At 49.1% G+C, this 19,201-nt stretch overlaps 1 protein-coding gene across 7 annotated transcripts in view; it reads left to right on the forward strand.

Moving 5' to 3' along the window:
* Positions 1 to 19,201, forward strand: part of KANK4 (KN motif and ankyrin repeat domains 4) — an 82,276-nt gene that overhangs the window by 49,125 nt on the left and 13,950 nt on the right. For 3 of the 7 annotated variants that reach the window (XM_047723751.1, XM_047723752.1, XM_047723753.1), the window contains exons 2-7: positions 851 to 938; positions 6,998 to 8,935; positions 10,149 to 10,260; positions 13,029 to 13,247; positions 15,006 to 15,093; positions 17,965 to 18,184. In XM_047723751.1, coding sequence (XP_047579707.1) covers positions 923 to 938; positions 6,998 to 8,935; positions 10,149 to 10,260; positions 13,029 to 13,247; positions 15,006 to 15,093; positions 17,965 to 18,184 — 2,593 coding nt within the window. In that variant the 5' untranslated portion in view covers positions 851 to 922. Of the gene's footprint in view, positions 1 to 850; positions 939 to 3,900; positions 4,020 to 6,988; positions 8,936 to 10,148; positions 10,261 to 13,028; positions 13,248 to 15,005; positions 15,094 to 17,964; positions 18,185 to 19,201 lie in introns of those variants that run through there. The other 4 variants (XM_047723749.1, XM_047723755.1, XM_047723750.1 and 1 more) reach the window with 4 other exon arrangements.

Here is a 19,201-nt window from a genome sequence, read left to right on the forward strand (position 1 = left end):
AGTTTCCCCCAATCCTTCCCTTCTCCCCGGTACGCTTTTCTGGTCCGGAATTCGTTGTCAAGCACACTGGAATTCCTGAAACAACCCTGCGTCCACTGCTGAGGTGTCACATAACTCACTGTTATGATATGTGTGGAGTTACAATCATAAAAAGACAATTTCCTGGGTGATTTATTATAATGGGGGCAGGTGCCAGGTTGTTTACCATTTGAAGAAAGAGTCCTGGGATTAGAACTTTGGGGAGAATTTATGATCAGACCTCAAGGTATCCTAATTCAGTCAGGACAGTCTTCTGCTTGAATAGTTCCTAATATCTTTGGAGCACTGAGCTTGAACTTGCCCTGCCCTACCCAAGGTTAGACATCACCTCTAAGTATCAGTGCCTCCTTGGTACTTGCAATGATCTCACGCCTGTTTTGAATCTGACTGGGATGTCCTAGATCATTTATAGGTACTCTGATTCCAGTGTCTTCCCCCAAAATGGATTAGAATTCTTTCACCATGATGGAGGGGAGTAGATTACAGCTTTTGATGTTGTGGAAGGAATACTGTGCTAGTTGGCAGAGCTCTGGGGCTGGCTCTACCCCCTTCACTAGAATGCTGAGAGGCCCTGCACAGACCAGTTAACCTCTAGCCTCAGTTTCTTCCATCTGCCAGGTGAGGGGACTGAGCCAAATACTTCCTTTGGTGTTGACCATCGCTAACATCCTTTAAAGACATCCCGAGGATTGGACATACTCTAGGAGGACTGTGGAGCTCCTGGGCAACCCTGAGAGGAAGACAGGGATGGGAGTTCTTTGGGATGATACTGCCTCTCTATTTATGCTAACTGACTTTCTCTTTTTTTCAGGGCTCTTCAGTGGGTTGTACAGACTTACCGGATGAAGAGTGCCTGAGAGACTGACAGTCTGCATTTCCTAAGATGGAGAAGACAGATGGTAGGCAGGGTGCTCTGGATAAACTGGTCTAAAGGGAGCACTTGGGTTGCAAAGGGATTGTTACCACAGATCCTAGAAATAGCCTAAGGGAGGCTCACAAGAGACATTTCCCACACAGATAGTGCCAGGAGACCCAAACTACGTATTTCAGGTATGAACAAGAGAAGTAGTAGCGGATACGAATGAAACCTTGTGGTTATATCAGACTTCCGTAATCACTAGACAGTTTTCTCATCTCTTCCAAGCATCAAGAAGGGAGCAGGATGCTCTCACTCACTACTCTCATTTTAAGGATGAGGAACTTGAGGTCTGAGAGACAATATGGTGAAAGAGCCTCCATATATATCTGGGTGACTCTCCCTGTTATTTACCCCTCTGAGCCTCGGTCTCCCCATGTATCAGTTAGCTTTGCTGTGTAACAAACCACTCAAAAATTGATTGACTTAAAGACATTTACCATTTCTGGAAAGATTCTGGGGTTGTCTGGGCCATTTTTCTGGTCTGGGCCAGCCTGGCTGATATTTGCTGGGCCTCTTCATGAGTTTGTGGTCTTCTGGGCGACCTGGCTGGATGGTGTAGAACGGCCACACTTACATGTCTGTTGGCCAACTCCATGTCACCCAGGCACAGGTGGTGATTGGTCATGTGTTTCTCATCACCCAGCAGGTAGCTGGAGTCTATTCCCACGGTAGCAGAAGGGTTCAAAGTTGTAGAGTAATAACTATGTAACACAACAAAAACTGTTTTCACAAATATTCCCCTCATTCCCTGCCCAGGAAACTTGCTGAAGGTCATAGACTAGACCCTGATCTCCTGATTTCCTCCTCTTCTTCTTTTTTAAAGTTTTATTTTTAAGTAATCTCTACACCCAAGATAGGGCTCAAACCCATAACCTTGACATCAAGAGTTGCATGCTACACTGACTGAGGCAGACAGGCACCCCACCCCCCCGACCCCCCCGGCCCCCAATCTCCTGACTTCTAGTGAAATGCTCTTTCCAGATCACCAAATGTTAGGGAAACAGGAGAGGCTGAACCACATGGCCCTTCACCAGCCCAGGACTCAGGGACCAGACAGCAGCCCAGCCCTGCCCCTTCCCTCTTTCCAAATGTAGTTCCTGTATATTTTGAGAGTCTGCCTCTCTCCCCAGAGAGCTGCCTTGTCATGGAAGTGGTCCCACCGAACACCAGCTAATTCCTTCCATGCCCCGGGGGCCTGTCATTCCTGCCTGCCTCATTTATCCCTGCTCAGCAACCTCAGCACTGCTGTGCTCCTCCACGTGATTACCCACAACTAGCTCAAGATAGGTACCCCTCCCTTCTGGCACCACCACCTCAAGAAATAAAGGCAGGAGAGAGAAAAGCTTCCATGACTGCCTTGGCCTCTGAAGAGGCTCATTAAATTCCCCTTCCTTCCGGCTGTGTTTTTGGCCACTTTCTCTATAGTTTCTGTTTTTTCTATTTCCTTCAGAAACCAAATGTAGGCTTTTGGACTTTCTTTCTCACATTAAATACCTCTGATTCATTAGCTCACCTGCTGAATTTCACAGTCTTCCTCAAGGTAATCACTGTGGCGTCTCCTTCCTTCCATTGGCCCCTTCTACTTCCCTTTCTTGCATCTGTGTGTGAGTCTTAGGCTCATCACTGGGTTTGCAGGTCATTTCCAAGGGTCTAGTTACCTGGCATCCTTTCAGACCAAGACGCTGTAGGGAATCCTAGGTAGCTCTGAGCCTGTGTTATCTTACTTTCTTCTTCTTCCCTGACTCATTTTCCCAGTTCCTCCAGAATTATCTTCTCGGACTCTTGAGGCTATCATTCTTTTTTTTTTTTTAAAGATTTTATTTATTTGATGGAGAGAGAGAGAGAGAGAGACAGCAAGAAGGAACACAAGCAGGGGGAGTGGGAGAGGGTGAGGTGAAGCAGGCTTCCAGCAGAGCGGGGATCCAATGCGGGGATCAATCCCAGGACCCTGGGATCATGACCTGAACTGAAGGCACACGCTTAATGACTGAGCCATCCAGGCGCCCCGAGGCTGTCATTCTAACATGAGAGCTAAATATTCCAGAGAACGCGCACACCCTCAGCGAGTCCCCCCACCCCCGGCCCCACTCAGAACAAGCCCGTCTTGCCTTTCTTGAGTACCTGCGCCATGTCCTCACTATCACATTCATGCTAACAACCACAATAATCCTGTCAGTATTATCATCAGCATGCAACAGATGGAGAAACTGAGGTAGAGGGAAATTCAATAATTTGCCCAGAATCACAGAAGTAGGAAATGAGAAAGCCAAGCTTCAAATCCAGCCAGTGTGGCCATGTGTCTGTTTATCTGATCAGCAGCTCATTTTGAGCAGAAACAGTCCTTTTAATTAATTCTTGCCCTGGCCCAACGCCCGGAATTCTGAGCTCCTTCATACCTGTCACCAGGTAGAATTGAGAGGAGCGGAACCAGATGTGAGCACAGGTCTGCTGGTATACCAGATCAACTCTCTCGTTCAAGGTCCAGCATTCCTTCTACACTGGGAGGAAGAAAAGGAACACAGTGGTGGGTGGTAGGTAGAGCAGCTGTGTGTGTGTATGTGTGTGTGTGTGTGTGTGTGCGTGTGTGAGAGAGAGAGAGAGAGAGAGACCTCATAGTACTAGCTTAGGAAAGCACCTATGAAAACCATCATCCTGGATAGCTCTCCGTCTCACAGACTCCTTTGGTTTCCTTCAGTCTCCCTTGTGGAAGATTTTGCCTTTGAATCTGCTCTTTCTTATTTGATGCTATTCTTGTATTTGTCCTCTGGACCTGCTCCCAGAGGCCACTGGGTAAATCAGCCTCAACTGATTTGAGGCAATAAGTAGATAAATAATGCAGCTTCTCCTTTAGGAGAGTTCTTTGCCTTTGGGTCATAAATCTGCTCTCTACTTAACTTTAAACAAATATCTGCTCTCTGATTTGTCCTGTCCCTGTAATCCAGGAGGCTGCTGGGTTGACCAGGAGGCCTAAGAGGACAGCCGAGCGTAGCCTGGAAATTTAACAGAGAGCAATAGCTCTCAGTTATGGAAATGACCAGTGTGCCTCTTTGGGGGAAAGCAGGTTGGTGAAAAAAAATTGGTGTGGGTGAATGAGAACTTATTTGGTGTTTTGGGGGGGCTTGAGAAATCGTCACTCATTACTGCCTGAAGTTCAGATCCCTGGCACAGCACCAGTGGAACCCAATGGGGACAATCCCATCGGTTGTCCCCTGATGTGGTGGTGGCATAACTACCCACAGGCCCCATGGCTTTATTGAGCATCGAGCCCGGTAGGCTTGACTGTGTCAGTGGACGCAATGTCAGCCTGCAAGGGTCTGGTTGGCTTTGTTTAGTTCTTTGGAGATAACAGAGATAAGCATAGAGGGCCACCTGACAGCGCATGGCACTGACTGAAAGGAAGGATCTAACAGGCAAGAGAGAAGAAGAGCTCAGGCCTAGTGTGCCGGCACCTTTAGGGGAAAAGCAGCCCCAAGAAGCTACCACCCAGGTAGCACCGTCATTTGCAGCTTTTCTTTAACTTGTCCCTTTCCCTTCGTTGCCTTTGGCTTTTCCTACCTGGAGCATGTCAGCAAGCTCTCAGCTGGTCTCAGGGCCTTGGGTTTGTCCTTCTTCCAGTCCTCTGTGAAGATACTCTTTGTGACATCACCGCTGATTACCTGGACAGTAGAGTCAAGGCTTTGTTGGTGTGCATGAAAGCGGCCCATGACCTGGTTCTTGCTGACCTTCCCAACTATCTCCTCCTGTTTACCCTTCTCTACCACACTTGGAGCCTCATTTGTCCCTGGACACATCACCTGTACTTAAGGAACCCCAGAATACTGTGGGGTATCATACCCTCGTGCCTTTGCACATTCTCTGACGTATATCTAGAATCTATCCTGGCTATTTACTGCTGCATTACAAACACCCCAAAACTCAGTGGCTGAAAACAAAAATGTACGACTAACACAGCTTAGCTTCGTGGCTCTCACTTGAGTCCCTCCTGTCACTGAAATCAGGTGAAGGCTCATGCCTGGCAGCAGGGCTAGGATGGCTGGAGCAGCTTGGGCTGGCAAAGCAGCTCTCTCCCTCTTTCCATATCACCTTTCTATGGGACTGTCGGGCTTCTTCACAGTGCAGTCTCAGGAAGGTGGACTTCATACATGGCATCTGACCTTCTACTGAGTGGAACTTACTGGCTTAGGACCTAGCCTTGGAATTCTCTCAGCATCATTTCTACCATATTATTGGTCAAAGAAGTCACAGGCCAGCTCAGATTCAAAGGGTTGGAGAAATAGACTCCGCCTCTCAGTGTGGGATTCCCTTGCCTGTACAGAGAGGGTGGGAAGTGATGGTGGCCATCTTGGGCATAAACAGTACAATGTCTTTCACCCTTGCTTGGGCAAATTCTTATTCGTTCATCTTATGCCCAATCTTAAGTCGCTTTGTGAAGTCATCCCTCTCCTCCCAAGGCAGAATTAACCTCCTAAAGAAATTGGGAAAATAAGTCAGGAAGGCTGTCTTTTGGGCATGTATCTGTTAGGATCCTTGGCACACCATGTTGTACCTACTGGGGTTTCTCCTACTTGACTGTACATTTTTTGAGGGCAGGGCTGTACCTGATTTATCTTTGTGCCCTTAGGATCTAGCTTAGCAACCAACACATAGGTGCACAAAAAACAGTGGTTGAAGTAAGCAAATTGAATTACTACTATTTTGTAGTTTTGCCCCCAGGGCTCATGACCCTTAGAACCAAGCAATCAGTCAAGTCACAGAGAATTTGTGGAGCCCCTACTGTGTGCCTGGGCAAATCAGCTTCCATCATGGGGCTTTGGTTCTTTATATTTTGTGTTTCCACAAAGATAATAATTAACAATATTGAGTGTACATTGGATTTTCATCACTGTTCAAAGCACTCTATGTATAAATTAATCAGCTCTCACAAGAATCTCACCTTGCTGTTAGTATTGCCATTCTATAGATGATGAGACATAGGGAAGCTAAGTAATTTCCCCAAGAACCGAAATACAGACCAGGCTTTTGAATGTGCATTCTCGATCTCTGTGCTGCCCACGAATGTGCTCTCCTGAGCTAAGCATTTTTGGGGCACGGTTAGCAGAATGTCACAGAGATAATAAGGAGGATTACATGAGAACAGACTGTTTAACCTGAAGAAGAGGCTACGTGGAGAAATGTCCTTATGGATTCAGTTGAAGGACTGACTTGTCCTCAGTGTTCTCTACGGCAGTCAAGAGAACCAGTGGTGCCTTAGGGGTGATGGGGAACTTCTCACCGCATTGTCCCCTGACAGTCTGGGCTGCCCTGAGAAGTCATGAGTCCCACCTCTCTTAGAGGATGTAGGCCAGTGTCCCTTTGACATGGCTCGTGTCCTTTACCACCTTTTATCCAGTCTTTGAAGAATGTGGTATTTCCTCGACACGAGTTTTTGAAAGTGAAGTTTGTGGTAAGCACTCCGCAGCGTGGAAAAGAGCACGGGCTGCGCATGTCTCTGATCTTCACGTGCCTGAAGGCTCACCGGGATGAGGACACTTACATAATGCAGAAGGCGGAACTCCTTGTTATGTCTGGCTTCAGCAAGATTTCCTAGTATCCTTCTGAATAATGAATTAATGTTGAGGCAACTGTGTACCTTATCCTTCAAAACCCTCAGTGTTCATAATTGCCAATTAATACCCCGATCTGACAGGTGCCTGGCCGCTTCAGTTCAGCAATTACATGACTCAAAACCAGAAAAACAGTACGAGACTATTTTATCTTGCTGGCCTGCCGGCAGATTCCACGGCAATAACTGAGATGAATACTGCATATTGGAAACTATTTCCTCTACCTATTTCCTTGCAGACATTGGCTAAGTACACATTGATTTAATAACCTGGATTCTCAGCATGGCCAGAACACTCTGAGCATCTCAGCTTAATTTAGACGCTGGGACATAGAGGAGAAGTCTCGCGTGAGAGTGTTAAGTCGACATCACACACATTAGGCCTCACCACCCATAATTCATATTAACATTGTGCTTCTTTTTTACATGTTTGCCAGCCAAAGACCCGTCCTCTCAGGGGGATGAAGAGAAGGGCCCTCCAAAGAGCCACCCCTACTCTGTGGAGACCCCATATGGCTTTCATCTGGACCTGGACTTCCTCAAGTACGTGGATGACATTGAGAAGGGAAACACCATCAGACGGATTCCTATCCACAGAAGGGCCAAGCAGGCCAAGTTCAGCACTTTGCCTCGAAACTTCAGCCTTCCCGACAGCAGGGCTCGCCCCCATGCTGCTCTTCCCCACCAAAACTGGTCCCCGGCGGTCCCGAGGAAGGTGTTGCTGGGGACAGAGGAGCGAGCCCAGTCACTGCCACCGGGTGAACACCCGCAAGCCTCTGCCAGCGGCAGCGAGGTGAGCTACCACCGGAAGGCCCTGCTGGCAGAGACTGCCAGACATTTGGAGGCTGCCTCTGCCATGGAGGCGGAGCCGGCCCCCGGGGGCGGACGGCCCCAGCTCCTGAGAGCATCCAGCATGCCAGCCACACTGCTCCAGAACAGGGCATCAGAGGACTCGAGCCTAAACTCAGGGCCCCCCACACCTCCGGCCCTCCCTCCACTTCAGGGTGAAGACAGCGTCTGTGATGGCGCCTTTGGCCCTGCAGAGGCATTTACAGGTTTTCAGAGCTCCACTCCACGAGCAACAACCCAACCCAGAGTCAGAGAGTTTGGGGACCTGGTGCCAGGGATTCCAGAGCTGGTCCAGGAGGGCACCGAGCCTCCAGAGGACGAAGATGAAGAGGAGGCTCCAAATCACCTCTCTCTCCCAAGCCCTCCCTTCTTGTCCCAGGATGCACTTGTAGTTCTAGAGGATGAAGAAGACGAACACAAAACCAGAGAAGCGGAGGTGGTGGCCACCCCTGGCTCCCCAACACCCAGTCCCCCACCCCTGCCATCACCCATTCCTGAGAATGAGTTCCCCCTAGAAGAAATTGAGCTCAACATCAGTGAGATCCCACCCCCACCACCTGTGGAGATAGACGTGAGAAGCATTGGCGTCCGGGTCACAGAGGAAAGCCTGGGCCTCCCCGCATTGGATCCCGGAAGCATCTCCAGCCTGAAGCAGCGGCTGTCTGCCCTCGAGGGTGAGCTATCTGGAAGAACCGAGGAACTGGCCCAGGTCAGAGCTGCCCTCCAGCAGCAGGAGGAGGAAGTCAAGGCCAGAGGACAGAGGATTCAAGAGCTAGAGCGCACTGTAGCTCGACTGGCAGAAGAGCTTAGCCACGAGAACACCAGAGACACTCAGGGGCAGACTGACGCCATGGTCAACACTGACCCCCTCCGTGGACTCTTGACCAGGGAGTCGTGTGACAAGAGCATCGGGGTCAACCTTCTGGGCAGCACAGGCTCTGAAAGCTGGAGGGCTGGAGGAGAGGAGAATGGCCTCTCAGGGGGGCAGGCCAGCCACAAACGGGGGGATCGGAGGCCAGCAGAATTCGTGCCACCACCACAGCTGTCACTGCCGCAAGGACCCGAGGTGGTCCTCACCCCCTCTATACCCAGCTGCCTCTCCACGGAGCTGAGGATTGAAGAAGCAGGCTGTGAGCAGGAGGGAAGCCCGCAGGTGGGAGCCGAGGGTCTGGGCAGGGTGCCAGGAGGCTCTTCGTGGAGCAGCGACCGAAAGTCGCCCCCAGCAGGGCGAGAAGAGGCCAGTTCGGAGCTTCCAAGGAAGGAGCGCCCGGGGAGGCCACCAAGCTCGCCCACAGATGCCACTATTGGCCAGTACGTTAAGAAGATCCAGGAACTCCTGCAGGAGCAGTGGAGCTGCCTGGAACACGGGTACCCCGAGCTGGCCAGCGCCATCAAGCAGCCCGCCTCCAAGCTCAGCAGCATCCAGAGCCAGCTGCTGAGCTCCCTCAACCTGCTGCTGTCTGCCTACTCGGCCCACGCTCCGCCCCAGAGGGAGCCCCCCGTCCCCCCTACCTCCCCGCCGATGGGTAAATACTAGTGCCCAAGACAGGGAGCCATTTCTCCTTTACCTGACAACTCAAAGGGAAAAAGGATTTGAATTGCATGTGTGTATTTTTCAAAAGGTTCACACACCTCCAGGAACCCAGCGGAAGAAACACAGTGGGGGGCTGTGTCCCTGCCCTTGTCCTGGAAGGCTGGGATGGCAGGGCTGCCACAGACAGTGGGCACAGATAGCACAGGGCATAAGAAACCAGCCAGGAAGGCACACGGATGCTGAAATTCAGCCCCCCACTCACTTGCCATATCTGCAGCCCATGTCCACTTGGGGGGGCACCCGTCTCTGACTTGCGATGTGCAAAGGCAATGTCTAGGGCAAGAACAGCCCTGGCTGTACGGGCTCCAAGCCTTAACCTCCCTTCAGTCTTTTCTGGGCTCCTTCCCGTGGTCCTCTCTGGTTCTTGCAATTAGACGTTTGCTCTAGCCTGGTTTTGGAGGAACGTTATATTGAGCTCGGAAACAATTTACTGAATAGTGTGCGTGTGTGTGTGTGTGTGTGTAAGAGAGACTGAATGCTACGTGTGGAGGTCGACCCTTGGGCTGAGCAGCACTTCTCCTGTAACAGATCACACACTCTTTTCTGTTGAGTAAAGTGGAACCATATTCTGCTTTGCTCAACAAGCAGCGTGCAAGTCTGCTTCCTGCTGCAGATCACAAATGGGCTGTTTTTTTCTTTATTTCGGTGCTAGTTCCAGTCTTGCCCGCTGGAAAATGCCTCCCGTACCTTTGAGTACAGCAAAAGAGACGTGCTGTTGCTCACGCGTCTGCCATGCCTACCCTACGTCCCAGGGCACAAGTGGCACGTAAGCCAGGAAAGTCCGCAGAGCTGCCCTCAGGCAGAGGTGGGCGTGGGAGCAGGAGTCCTGTGAAGCCGGTTCTGTGCCTGTCCTGCCGTTCACTGAGCAAGTCTGAGCCTCAGATCACGGCTCTTCTGGAAGAGTGCTCCTGGAACTCCACTCCGTCATCCACACACAGAGGGGCTTGTGAACGGGGACAGTTGGGCTGGTGTTGACCAGAAGGCTGGGCCTCCTTCACAACATCTGATTTACCTTATCTAGTCTCCATCCCTTTCTACCTCCTCCCATGCCTTCAGCCTGTCTCCCCTCAAAGTAAGAGTCTCGGGTTTGCTGCCTTCTGGGGCATCCCACGATCATTCTAACCTGTGATGTTGTGTCTGCCTAGAGATCTCCCCGTCGACCAGCCTTAAATCCATAATGAAAAAGAAAGACTATGGCTTCCGTGCAGGAGGTAATGGGACCAAAAAGAACCTTCAGTTTGTTGGGGTTAACGGTGGGTAAGCATCGCTCGTGAAGCCCAGACTGCCCCCCTCCACACTACCTATCCCACTCTTGTCCTTCGCACTCTCTTTTCCTAGGGGGAAGCATCTGGTTTTCATTTTTCTTCAAGGGAATTAACGGCCCTTTAAAACTCCATCTTGGGTTTGCATGTGTTTGGCTCCTTGCCAGCTGTGGTGGTCTGTTGGATCCTGTGCTTTTAATGTCTTGGCTTTGGTGTCCCTGGGGCCAGGATTCCAGGTGGCTTCTGGGAGTTTGGGGAGCACATGGAAGACATTTAATCTGAACCACAACACTGAAAGTAGGACAAACTCTTAATTTGTTGAACTTCAAATTTTATCCATTTAATTTTTTTCTTCCGTTTACTAACTTACTGCAAACCTAACCAGCATTTTTTAGAATGAAGAAAAACAACCAATGTCTGTTGACTCAGAACACGAACCAAACCTTACATATTCTAGAGAGTAAACCATTGGATTTAGAATATTTCCTAAATCAGTCATTCTACATCTATTAAATGCCAACAAATATTTTAGGTGTCAGGGATAAAAAAGTCCAATAAATCATCGTCCCTGCCCATTGGGGAGGGTATGTGCTATGGTGAGTGCTGTGAATTGTGCAAGACTGATGACTCATAGACCTGTACCCCTGAAACAAATAATACATTATATGTTAATAAAATAAAAAAAAAATTTAAAAAATCATGGTCCCTGCCTTTAGCTCATAGTTTGGACAGGGTAGAAATAAGACAAGAAATAATGGGAAAAGAGCGATATGCTGAGATGAAGTCTAGTAAAAAAGCGAGCATTGGCCCAAAGGAGGGGCACCAGGCCCAGCCAGTGGTGGGCCCAAGAGGTTGGAACACCTGCTAGTTTGGGTCAGACCAGAAGGGAGAGACCAGTTAAACAAGAGTGACGTCACTCTTGCAGGCTCTGTGCGGAAAACATCAGAAGTAATGGCATGGGATGTTCTAGGGGAATTGCTGTTCTCATTCCCACTAACATCAGACTCTGTGAACCCAGCAGAAGCACGTCCTCTCTCTCCCCTGCTTACCCGCCCCCAGCAGTGCCTGCCCTGTGCCGAAACCTGGAAGTCCATCTCATAGCTATTGCTGGCCCCATTGTCTACCAACAACTCCCACCTTTCTTCCCTAAAATGTGCCAAGTGGGGCCCATTGTGGGGCCCTTGCATTTGCTATCTGTCCTTCCATCTGTCTCCCTGCCGCCCTGAAAGTACTCCTGTCCCAGATACTCTTCAGTATTTGTCACTTTAGTGCAGTGGTTCTCAACCTTGGCTGCACCTTGGAAACCCTGAGGGAACCTTAAAAATACCAATGCCTAAGTCTCCTCCCTGAAAACTCTGGCTTAATTAGTCTGGGGTGCTGTGTGGATATTGGGAATTTATACACCCTCAAGTGATTACAATGTGCAGCCAAAGTGAAAAACTTCTGCTCTAATTAATGTAGCCCCTCCTCCCATCACTCTATTCCATGGTCCTTTATTATTTGATTCATTGTTCTTATCACTGTCTAATTGTGTACATGTTTGTTTTCTGTTTTTCTCTACGAGAATATAAGCTCAATTAGGACAGGGACTTTAGAACAGTGTGTGGCACACAGTAGGTCCTCAATAAATTTCTGTTGACTGGATAGTCTTCCAGGTGAAGTTAACATGGAAGCAACTGTAAGACAAGAACTGCTTGGTAAATGTAATATGCCCCCCTTCTCTTAGTCACCAAAGCCAAAGGTGGTTCCAAGCACAACAGAGGAAGAAACATCTGTGGTTTAAACAAGACAGAATGTGAGCACGCCAAGCAGCAGGCTGGCTTTGCAAGTCCAGTGAGCATGGGGGCCTTACATAGGGGCCAGCATCCAGAGAAACGGCCCAAGGGGGTTCAGCGGAAGCTGTGGCCACTGGTCTCCCCTGGTCTCTGTGGCAGTGTTGAATGGGCCCAGAGTCTGAAATCCTTATCTTAACTGCAGGATCCTCTATCAGGGGTCTCCTACTGACCATCAGCAGAAAGATCAATAAATCTGCCAGGATCCTCCATGGTCTGTGGTCGGTCACCTCAGTGGAGTCACACATAATTGAACCTAAGCATCGCTGCTGGGGAGGGCGGGCCACAAGACAAGGGGGCTGATGCCCTCACTTTCGCTGTTGCAAGCAGTAACTGAAACAGGCCACAGCCAGGTAGCTCAAGAAGCTGGGTTCAGGCACCCTACTGTTCATGTTTCCTATGGAACACTGCTGGGAGGAGTCACAGATGGGTCCTCCCATGTCAGGTGTGAGTCTGGCTAGAACAGGGGGGCAAAAGGGAACTTCACAATCACCCAGAGACGTGAAGATCTGTCCGTCAGCTCCGAGAATTCAGGGAAGGGATGGGGGATGTTTGCCTACGTCTGGGCCCCTGTCTAGACAACATCTTAGGATTCCAGAAGCAAACGCTTTTGGGAGAATCTTGGATGGCTTGTCTGGGTCATCCAAATGCATCAGCCAATTAGGACATGGGCTATTTGTGTATTCGCTGCAAAGAGCTTAATTATCTTTTCTCCCCAAATGGCCTCCAGTGTCAGAGCCACCGCTCTCCACCACATCCTTCTCTGATGTAAGGTTCCTGGGAGTCCCCTCGCCCAGGCCTACAGATACAAAGAATGGGGGATGTGGTTAGCAAGTTGGGAATTATTACCTTAAGCCCACCTGGTTCTTATTTGTGTTGACCTGCACCAGGCAGGAAACACAAAATGAGTGACCTTTGTCTCCTTCTCTAGCTACGAGACCACCTCAAGCGAGGAGACCAGTGGCGAGGACAGCTCCCCAGAAGACTTGTCTGACAGTGAGGCTGAGAAGAAATGTGATGGCCCAGAACATAGGCGGGGCAAGGAGGCCCACCCCGCCTGCAAGCCTGGGCAGGGCCTTCCTGAGGGCAGCAGCACCACAGGCCAGGAAAGTGGGCCTGGGGAAGAACTCCCCCATCCCAAGGCTGAGAGGTGAGTCAGATGGGTATAGATGAGGATACCTGCTCCTCCGGGAAAGAGCAAGGGCACTTCTTCATCCTTTTATTCTATTTGTTCATTTGTTCATTCATCTTTCTATCCATTCACCAGTCTTCCCTGAGTTTCTAACTGATGCCAGGCACAGACCTAAGTCCTGCCTTCGTGGGATATAACGTCACAGACAGGGCTGTACCTATAAAGCTAACATCGTCCCAGCCCTGGAAATGTGAAGGACTTTACATGCGCTATAATCCTTTTAATTATCCCGCACAGTAGAAATTACTATAATCCCCACTTTACAGATGTGGAAAAGAGGCTTAGAGAAGTTAAGGGACACAGCCAAGTGGGGCTTCTGACCCAGGTCTTGTCTGACTCTCACCCACGTGCTTATTTGCCTCTCCTGTTGGCCATGCTGACATTACTCCATCTTTTAAAAGATGCGAGGTCTGGAGCGCCTGGGTGGCTCAGTGGGTTAAAGCCTCCGCCTTAGGCTCAGGGCATGATCCCAGGGTCCTGTGATCGAGCCCCGCATCGGGCTCTCTGCTCAGTGGGGAGCCTGCTTCCTCCTCTCTCTCTCTGCCTGCCTCTCCACCTACTTGTGATCTCTCTCTCTGTGTCAAATAAAAATCTAAAAAAAAAAAAAAAAAAAAAAAAAAAAGATGCGAGTTCATGTCACGTGATGAAAAGAAGCACTGTCTTTGAGGCTGGACACACTTGGGTTCAAATCCCATGTCTGCCACTGTACTTGCCTTAGCTTCCTCATCTGTAATATGTGGGTAATAGCCACCTGATAGATTTGATCTGGGGACTGGATGAGAAAAAGTATGTAAAATGCCTAGCACAGTGCCTGCCACAGAGCAGGCTTTTGAGAAATAGTAGAGGGGCGCCTGGGTGGCTCAGTCAGTTAAATGTCTGCCTCTTGACCTCAGCTTAGGTCTTTATCTCAGGATCATGAGTTCAAGTGCCACACTGGGCACCATGCTGGGCATGAAGTCTACTTTAGAAAGAAAGAAAGAAAGAAAGAAAGAAAGAAAGAAAGAAAGAAGGAGAAGTGGCAGGAATAAGGATAGTAAGCCCCATTACCAACATCATCCCCCATCAGCCGAGCAGCCGGGGCAGTGACAAGCAGTGGATGGGGGCTGACGGGTCCACAGGGCTGCTCAACATGGTGGCACTATAGGCACAAGCTGAGGCAGAGCTTCCTGGTGACCAGTGCCATTAAGTCCACCCCGAGATGGTCCGTCTGCCCTTCCACTAACCCAGGAAGAGTGCTCAGCACTGAGAACATCCCAGCTTCACTGAGTTTCATTGTACTGACTCTGTTAGCATTGATGGTATCCTTCATGGGAGAACAACCTGAAAAAAATTGCTGGTAGGGATGGGGTTCTCTGGATTTTTCAAGTCACTTAGGCAGAAAATAGTTTACCCAAAGTCAGGAAGACAGCCTTCCCTTTTCCCAGCATGTCAGGAATTGCCGTTAGTCTCACGGCCCCCAGAATGCTTTGGTGATCTGCTCCTGCCTCCTGAAAACAGCAGGATAAAAAGGGCAATGTGCTTGACTCACTCCTCAGCAGGGTTCAGAGGCCAAGCCTCACTGACAGGAGGCTGAATTCAGCGGGATGCGCCTTGCCTGGGAGGTGGCCCAGTGAGGGTGTTTTAGCTGCTGAGAAGCAAGGTCAAACTAGGGGATTACTTTCTTTTATATTAATATGAAGACTGATTATATATACATATATATATGTTTTTCTTTAGATATAAACCTTCAGAAGAATTCCTCAGCGCATGCCGGGCATTGAGCCAGCATCTGCCAGAAACTGGGGCCACCAACGACCAACTCTTGGTACTGTGATTTTTCACTGTCATGGAAGGATGTCCCTACCATTTAAGCTCTTAGTTCCAACTGGGTGACTTTGGTCCCTTGCCTGAGGCAGCTGTGTGCGTGTGCACGGAATCCCTTTCCCCTAGGGTGCTCTCCTTTGCCCAAACTCTGCTGCCAGTGTGAGGATAATGATGCCAGGAGACGGGACCCGATGCTAACGCATCAGGGAGCAGCCGGTGCTCTGAGGTCCCGCTGAACGTTCCCAGGCATCGCACTTGAACATCCAGCATAAAACTGTGTGTGGCTTCAAAACCAAACCAGCCCTCATGTGGCTTGGGCTCAAAATCACCTCATGATTGGGGAGAACTGTGGTCGGAGTGAGGAGCACGTGGAGTGGGAACCAGGGGTTCTAGTCCCAGGACAGCTGTCGGTGAGATACTGAGCAAGTCATTTCGTGGCTCAGAGCTTGTGTCCTCATTAATAAAATGAAGGTGGGTGGGCAGCATGTCTTCATTACCCTCAAGCCCCAGTATTTAATTCTGTAGTCTTTACTGATTTATTTTTTTAAGATTTTATTCATTTACTTGTCAGAGAGAGAGATACAAAGAGAGAGAGAGCACAAGCAGGGGAGCAACAGGCAGAGGGAGAAGCAGGCTCCCCACTGAGCAAGCAGCCCGGTACGGGACTTTGAGATGATGATCTGAGCCGAAGGCAGATGCTTAACTGACTGAGCCACCCACGCATCCTTTTTTTTTTTTTTAAATGGAGAGAGAGAATCTTTTTTTTTTTTTAGTGGTTTGTTTTTGTTTTTGTTTTTTTTTAAGATTTTATTTATTTATTTGACAGACAGAAATCACAAGTAGGCAGAGAGGCAGGCAGAGAGAGAGGAGGAAGCAGGCTCCCTGCTGAGCAGAGAGCCCGATGCGGGGCTCGATCCCAGGATCCTGGGATCATGACCGGAGCTGAAGGCAGAGGCTTAACCCACTGAGCCACCCAGGCGCCCCCCACGCATCCTTTTATTGTGTTTCTTGACATGAACCTATGAGTCAAGAGACCAAAAGCAAAAAAAGAAAAAAAAATTGCTTGCTCCTTAACACCTTCATGGCCCACAGGGAATTAAACATGTAGCCATTAGGTTTTACTTTTATTCAAGAAATCCTGGCACAGACACATATTCCCAAGTCAGGAGAGCCAACTGGTAGGCCCTGACATGTAACAGCCTGTAAGCATTTTTAAAGCCCATTTGTTCTCCTTCACAGAAGGGCCTTAGGGGTAAAAAAAATGATTGATTCAGCCCAACTCATTTTCATTATTTTATCTTAGCTGATTTTGCAAACAACAGTTGCCAGATTTAAAAAACAACAACAACAACAACAACAAAAAAAAACAGTATGTGATGCAAATGTTGATTGAAACTCCTGTTACTTAATCTTAAATGAATTACAGAACTAAGCTGTATGTTCCTTAATATTAGGATCTTTCTCTATGGAGTCTCCTGACAATTCCACAGGAGAGAAAGATATTCTGATATATAAAAAGTGTTTCAGCCATGAAAGGTTCCACTGTTTCTGCCTAGAAAAGTGATAGGGGAGGGGTGTCTGGCTGGCTCAGTTGGTAGAGCATGCGACTCGATCTCATGGTCATGAGTTCAAGCCCCAACTTGGGTGTATAGTTTACTTAACAATAACCTTAGGGACACCTGGGTGGCTCAGTGGGTTAAAGCCTCTGCCTTTGGCTCAGGTCATGATCCCAGGGTCCTGGGATCGAGCACCACATTGGGCTCTCTGCTCAGCAGGGAGGCTGCTTCCTCCTTTCTCTGCCTGCCTCTCTGCCTACTTGTGATCTCTGTCTGTCAAATAAATAAATAAAATCTTTTTTTAAAAATCTTAAAATTAAAAAGAAAAGAAAAGCGATAGAGGATGTGCAAACCTGACACCACACCTGTATTAGGATTAAAGTATCTCCTACCCTCACTCCACCTGAGAGACAAAGCAGGCTGTACAAGGACCTCATTCTGTCGAGCCACGGGAGATTAGGGACCCAATCCTATTTCATCCCCATTTTGCAGATGAGACAAGTTCATAAAGACTCTGTGAGTTCCAAGGTCACACAGCTTAGTCTGGACCCCAAACCCAGTTCATTTCCAGAATAACTATGAAATCACATCCCCATGGTTTCTCCTCCTCTTCAGATAAGTAACTTAAGCATGTTCTATTTTAAACACGTAGATCATGTAACACACAGAATTGATGTGATTCGCTCTGGAACTCTCCTCCTCCGTGGTTCCAAAGGAGCTGTACACTACAGATAGTGAGGTCCTGCCATGGGTGTTAAATCATTTTCTCTGAAGGTCCTAGCAAAGCTTAAAAGCCAAAAATAATTCAAGCCCAGCTGTTTGGCTTTTATTTCTAGCATAAATTGGGCATGTTGTTTATCTTAGCTTTCGGCATGCATCTTCCCCATTAGTAAAATGTTGTGGCCTGCTAGCTATGCTTATTAAAAACACACAAAAGTCCTGGTAGGGTCCAGGCTAAGGTCAATGTAGGCTGGCTGTGTGTGTGTGAAAGACAGGGACTTGGTTATCCTGTGCATACAGGGGTGTGATCTAAACTCACAGAAGATTCAAACTGTCCCCTGGAAAAGCGCTTTGTTACTGGTTACTGTTCGCTCTCCCAGACCTCCTTCTATGTCACATGGGGGGCTGATCGCACAGGTTCAAACCACCCCCCACCAGCCCCAGCTCTGATCTTCCAGGAGTAGGTCACATGGAGTTGGAGCTGAGGGAACAGAGGTGAAGCATCCAAAGCTGCCATCTCCCATGGAAACTAGCGGCCCAGCTCGAGCACCCCAGGCCAGGCGACCTCCTAGAATTGAAATCTGTTGGTATTTCAGAGGCTGAGCTTGAACACCATCCGTCAAGAGTGGTTCCGCGTCTCCAGCCGCAAGTCATCCAGCCCTGTCGTGGTGGCTGCCTACCTCCGTGGGGTCCAGCCCCTCTCCCCACACTTCCTGAAGCTGCTGGTGAACTTGGCTGATGGCAACGGGAACACGGCCCTTCACTACAGCGTGTCCCACTCCAACTTCTCTGTCGTGAAGCTGCTGCTGGACACAGGTCAGAAATGGCTGCATCTGCTAAGTCTGGGTCCCTCCGTGAAGGGCCATTTTGGTACCTACTTCCTTCCAGCACCAAGATTCTTCACTGTCCTGAGTTCCTCCTGTATTCCAGGAGCTGGACTAAGACCGCTGTGCCTTTAATGATGTCACTCATTCTTCACAACACTCTTGTGATAGAGGTATTATTATCCTCATGTTGCTGTGTGGGATGACATCACGCAGCCCAGGAGTGATGGTGTGGACAGGTGGCCGATGGGGCTGGCTGAAGGTGTGTCTAGGCCCAATGGCATCTATGAGTTTAGGAAGGTTGTATGAGGGAGACCCTAGGAGGGTACTTATAAAACCCCAAATGATGTCCTCAGATTAGGTCCTCTGATATGCACTTGGCATATGAGATCTCATTTAATCCTCATAACTCCTTTTAATAGGGATGATTATCCCTATTCTAAGATGATGAAAGTGATGCCCAGAAAAGTCAACAGAATTTTGCGTGATTCTGAAATCACTGCAGTGACTCAGTGTGTTGCTGGGGTTTAAAGTTGATACCATTGGTTTGTTCTTCCTGTTCTCTGCATCCGGGAATTGGAACACATGCTAGATCTGTAACCTTTATTTAGGAGGCCGGAGGAGGAATTTACATGGGTATCAAGAAGTCCGCATTCCAGATCCAACAGCTTTCCCCCAACTTGGATCTTACCTACCTTGGCTTAAATGCCTCCCATGGCTTTCCACTGCTGGAAGAATGAAAGGCAGCTTCCTCAGCCTGGCCTTCAGGAATCCCAGATGGCCTGCCCCCCGCCTGCATTTTCTACCTCGGTCATCACCATGCATCCTCCTTCCCCCCACTCTAGTCATATGGCCTCCAGCTCACCAAGTTCATTCCCTCCTTAGGGCTGCTGCATTCCCTTTCTATCCCAACCCTTTCCGCTGAAGCCTTTCTCAGGCCTGGCTCCTTCTGATCATTCCGTTTTTCCAAATTCCCTTAAGCAGCCTTGAGGGCTTTTTACCTGAATGG

This window comes from Lutra lutra, chromosome 4 (assembly GCF_902655055.1).
Source record: "Lutra lutra chromosome 4, mLutLut1.2, whole genome shotgun sequence".
Lineage (NCBI taxonomy): Eukaryota > Metazoa > Chordata > Mammalia > Carnivora > Mustelidae > Lutra > Lutra lutra.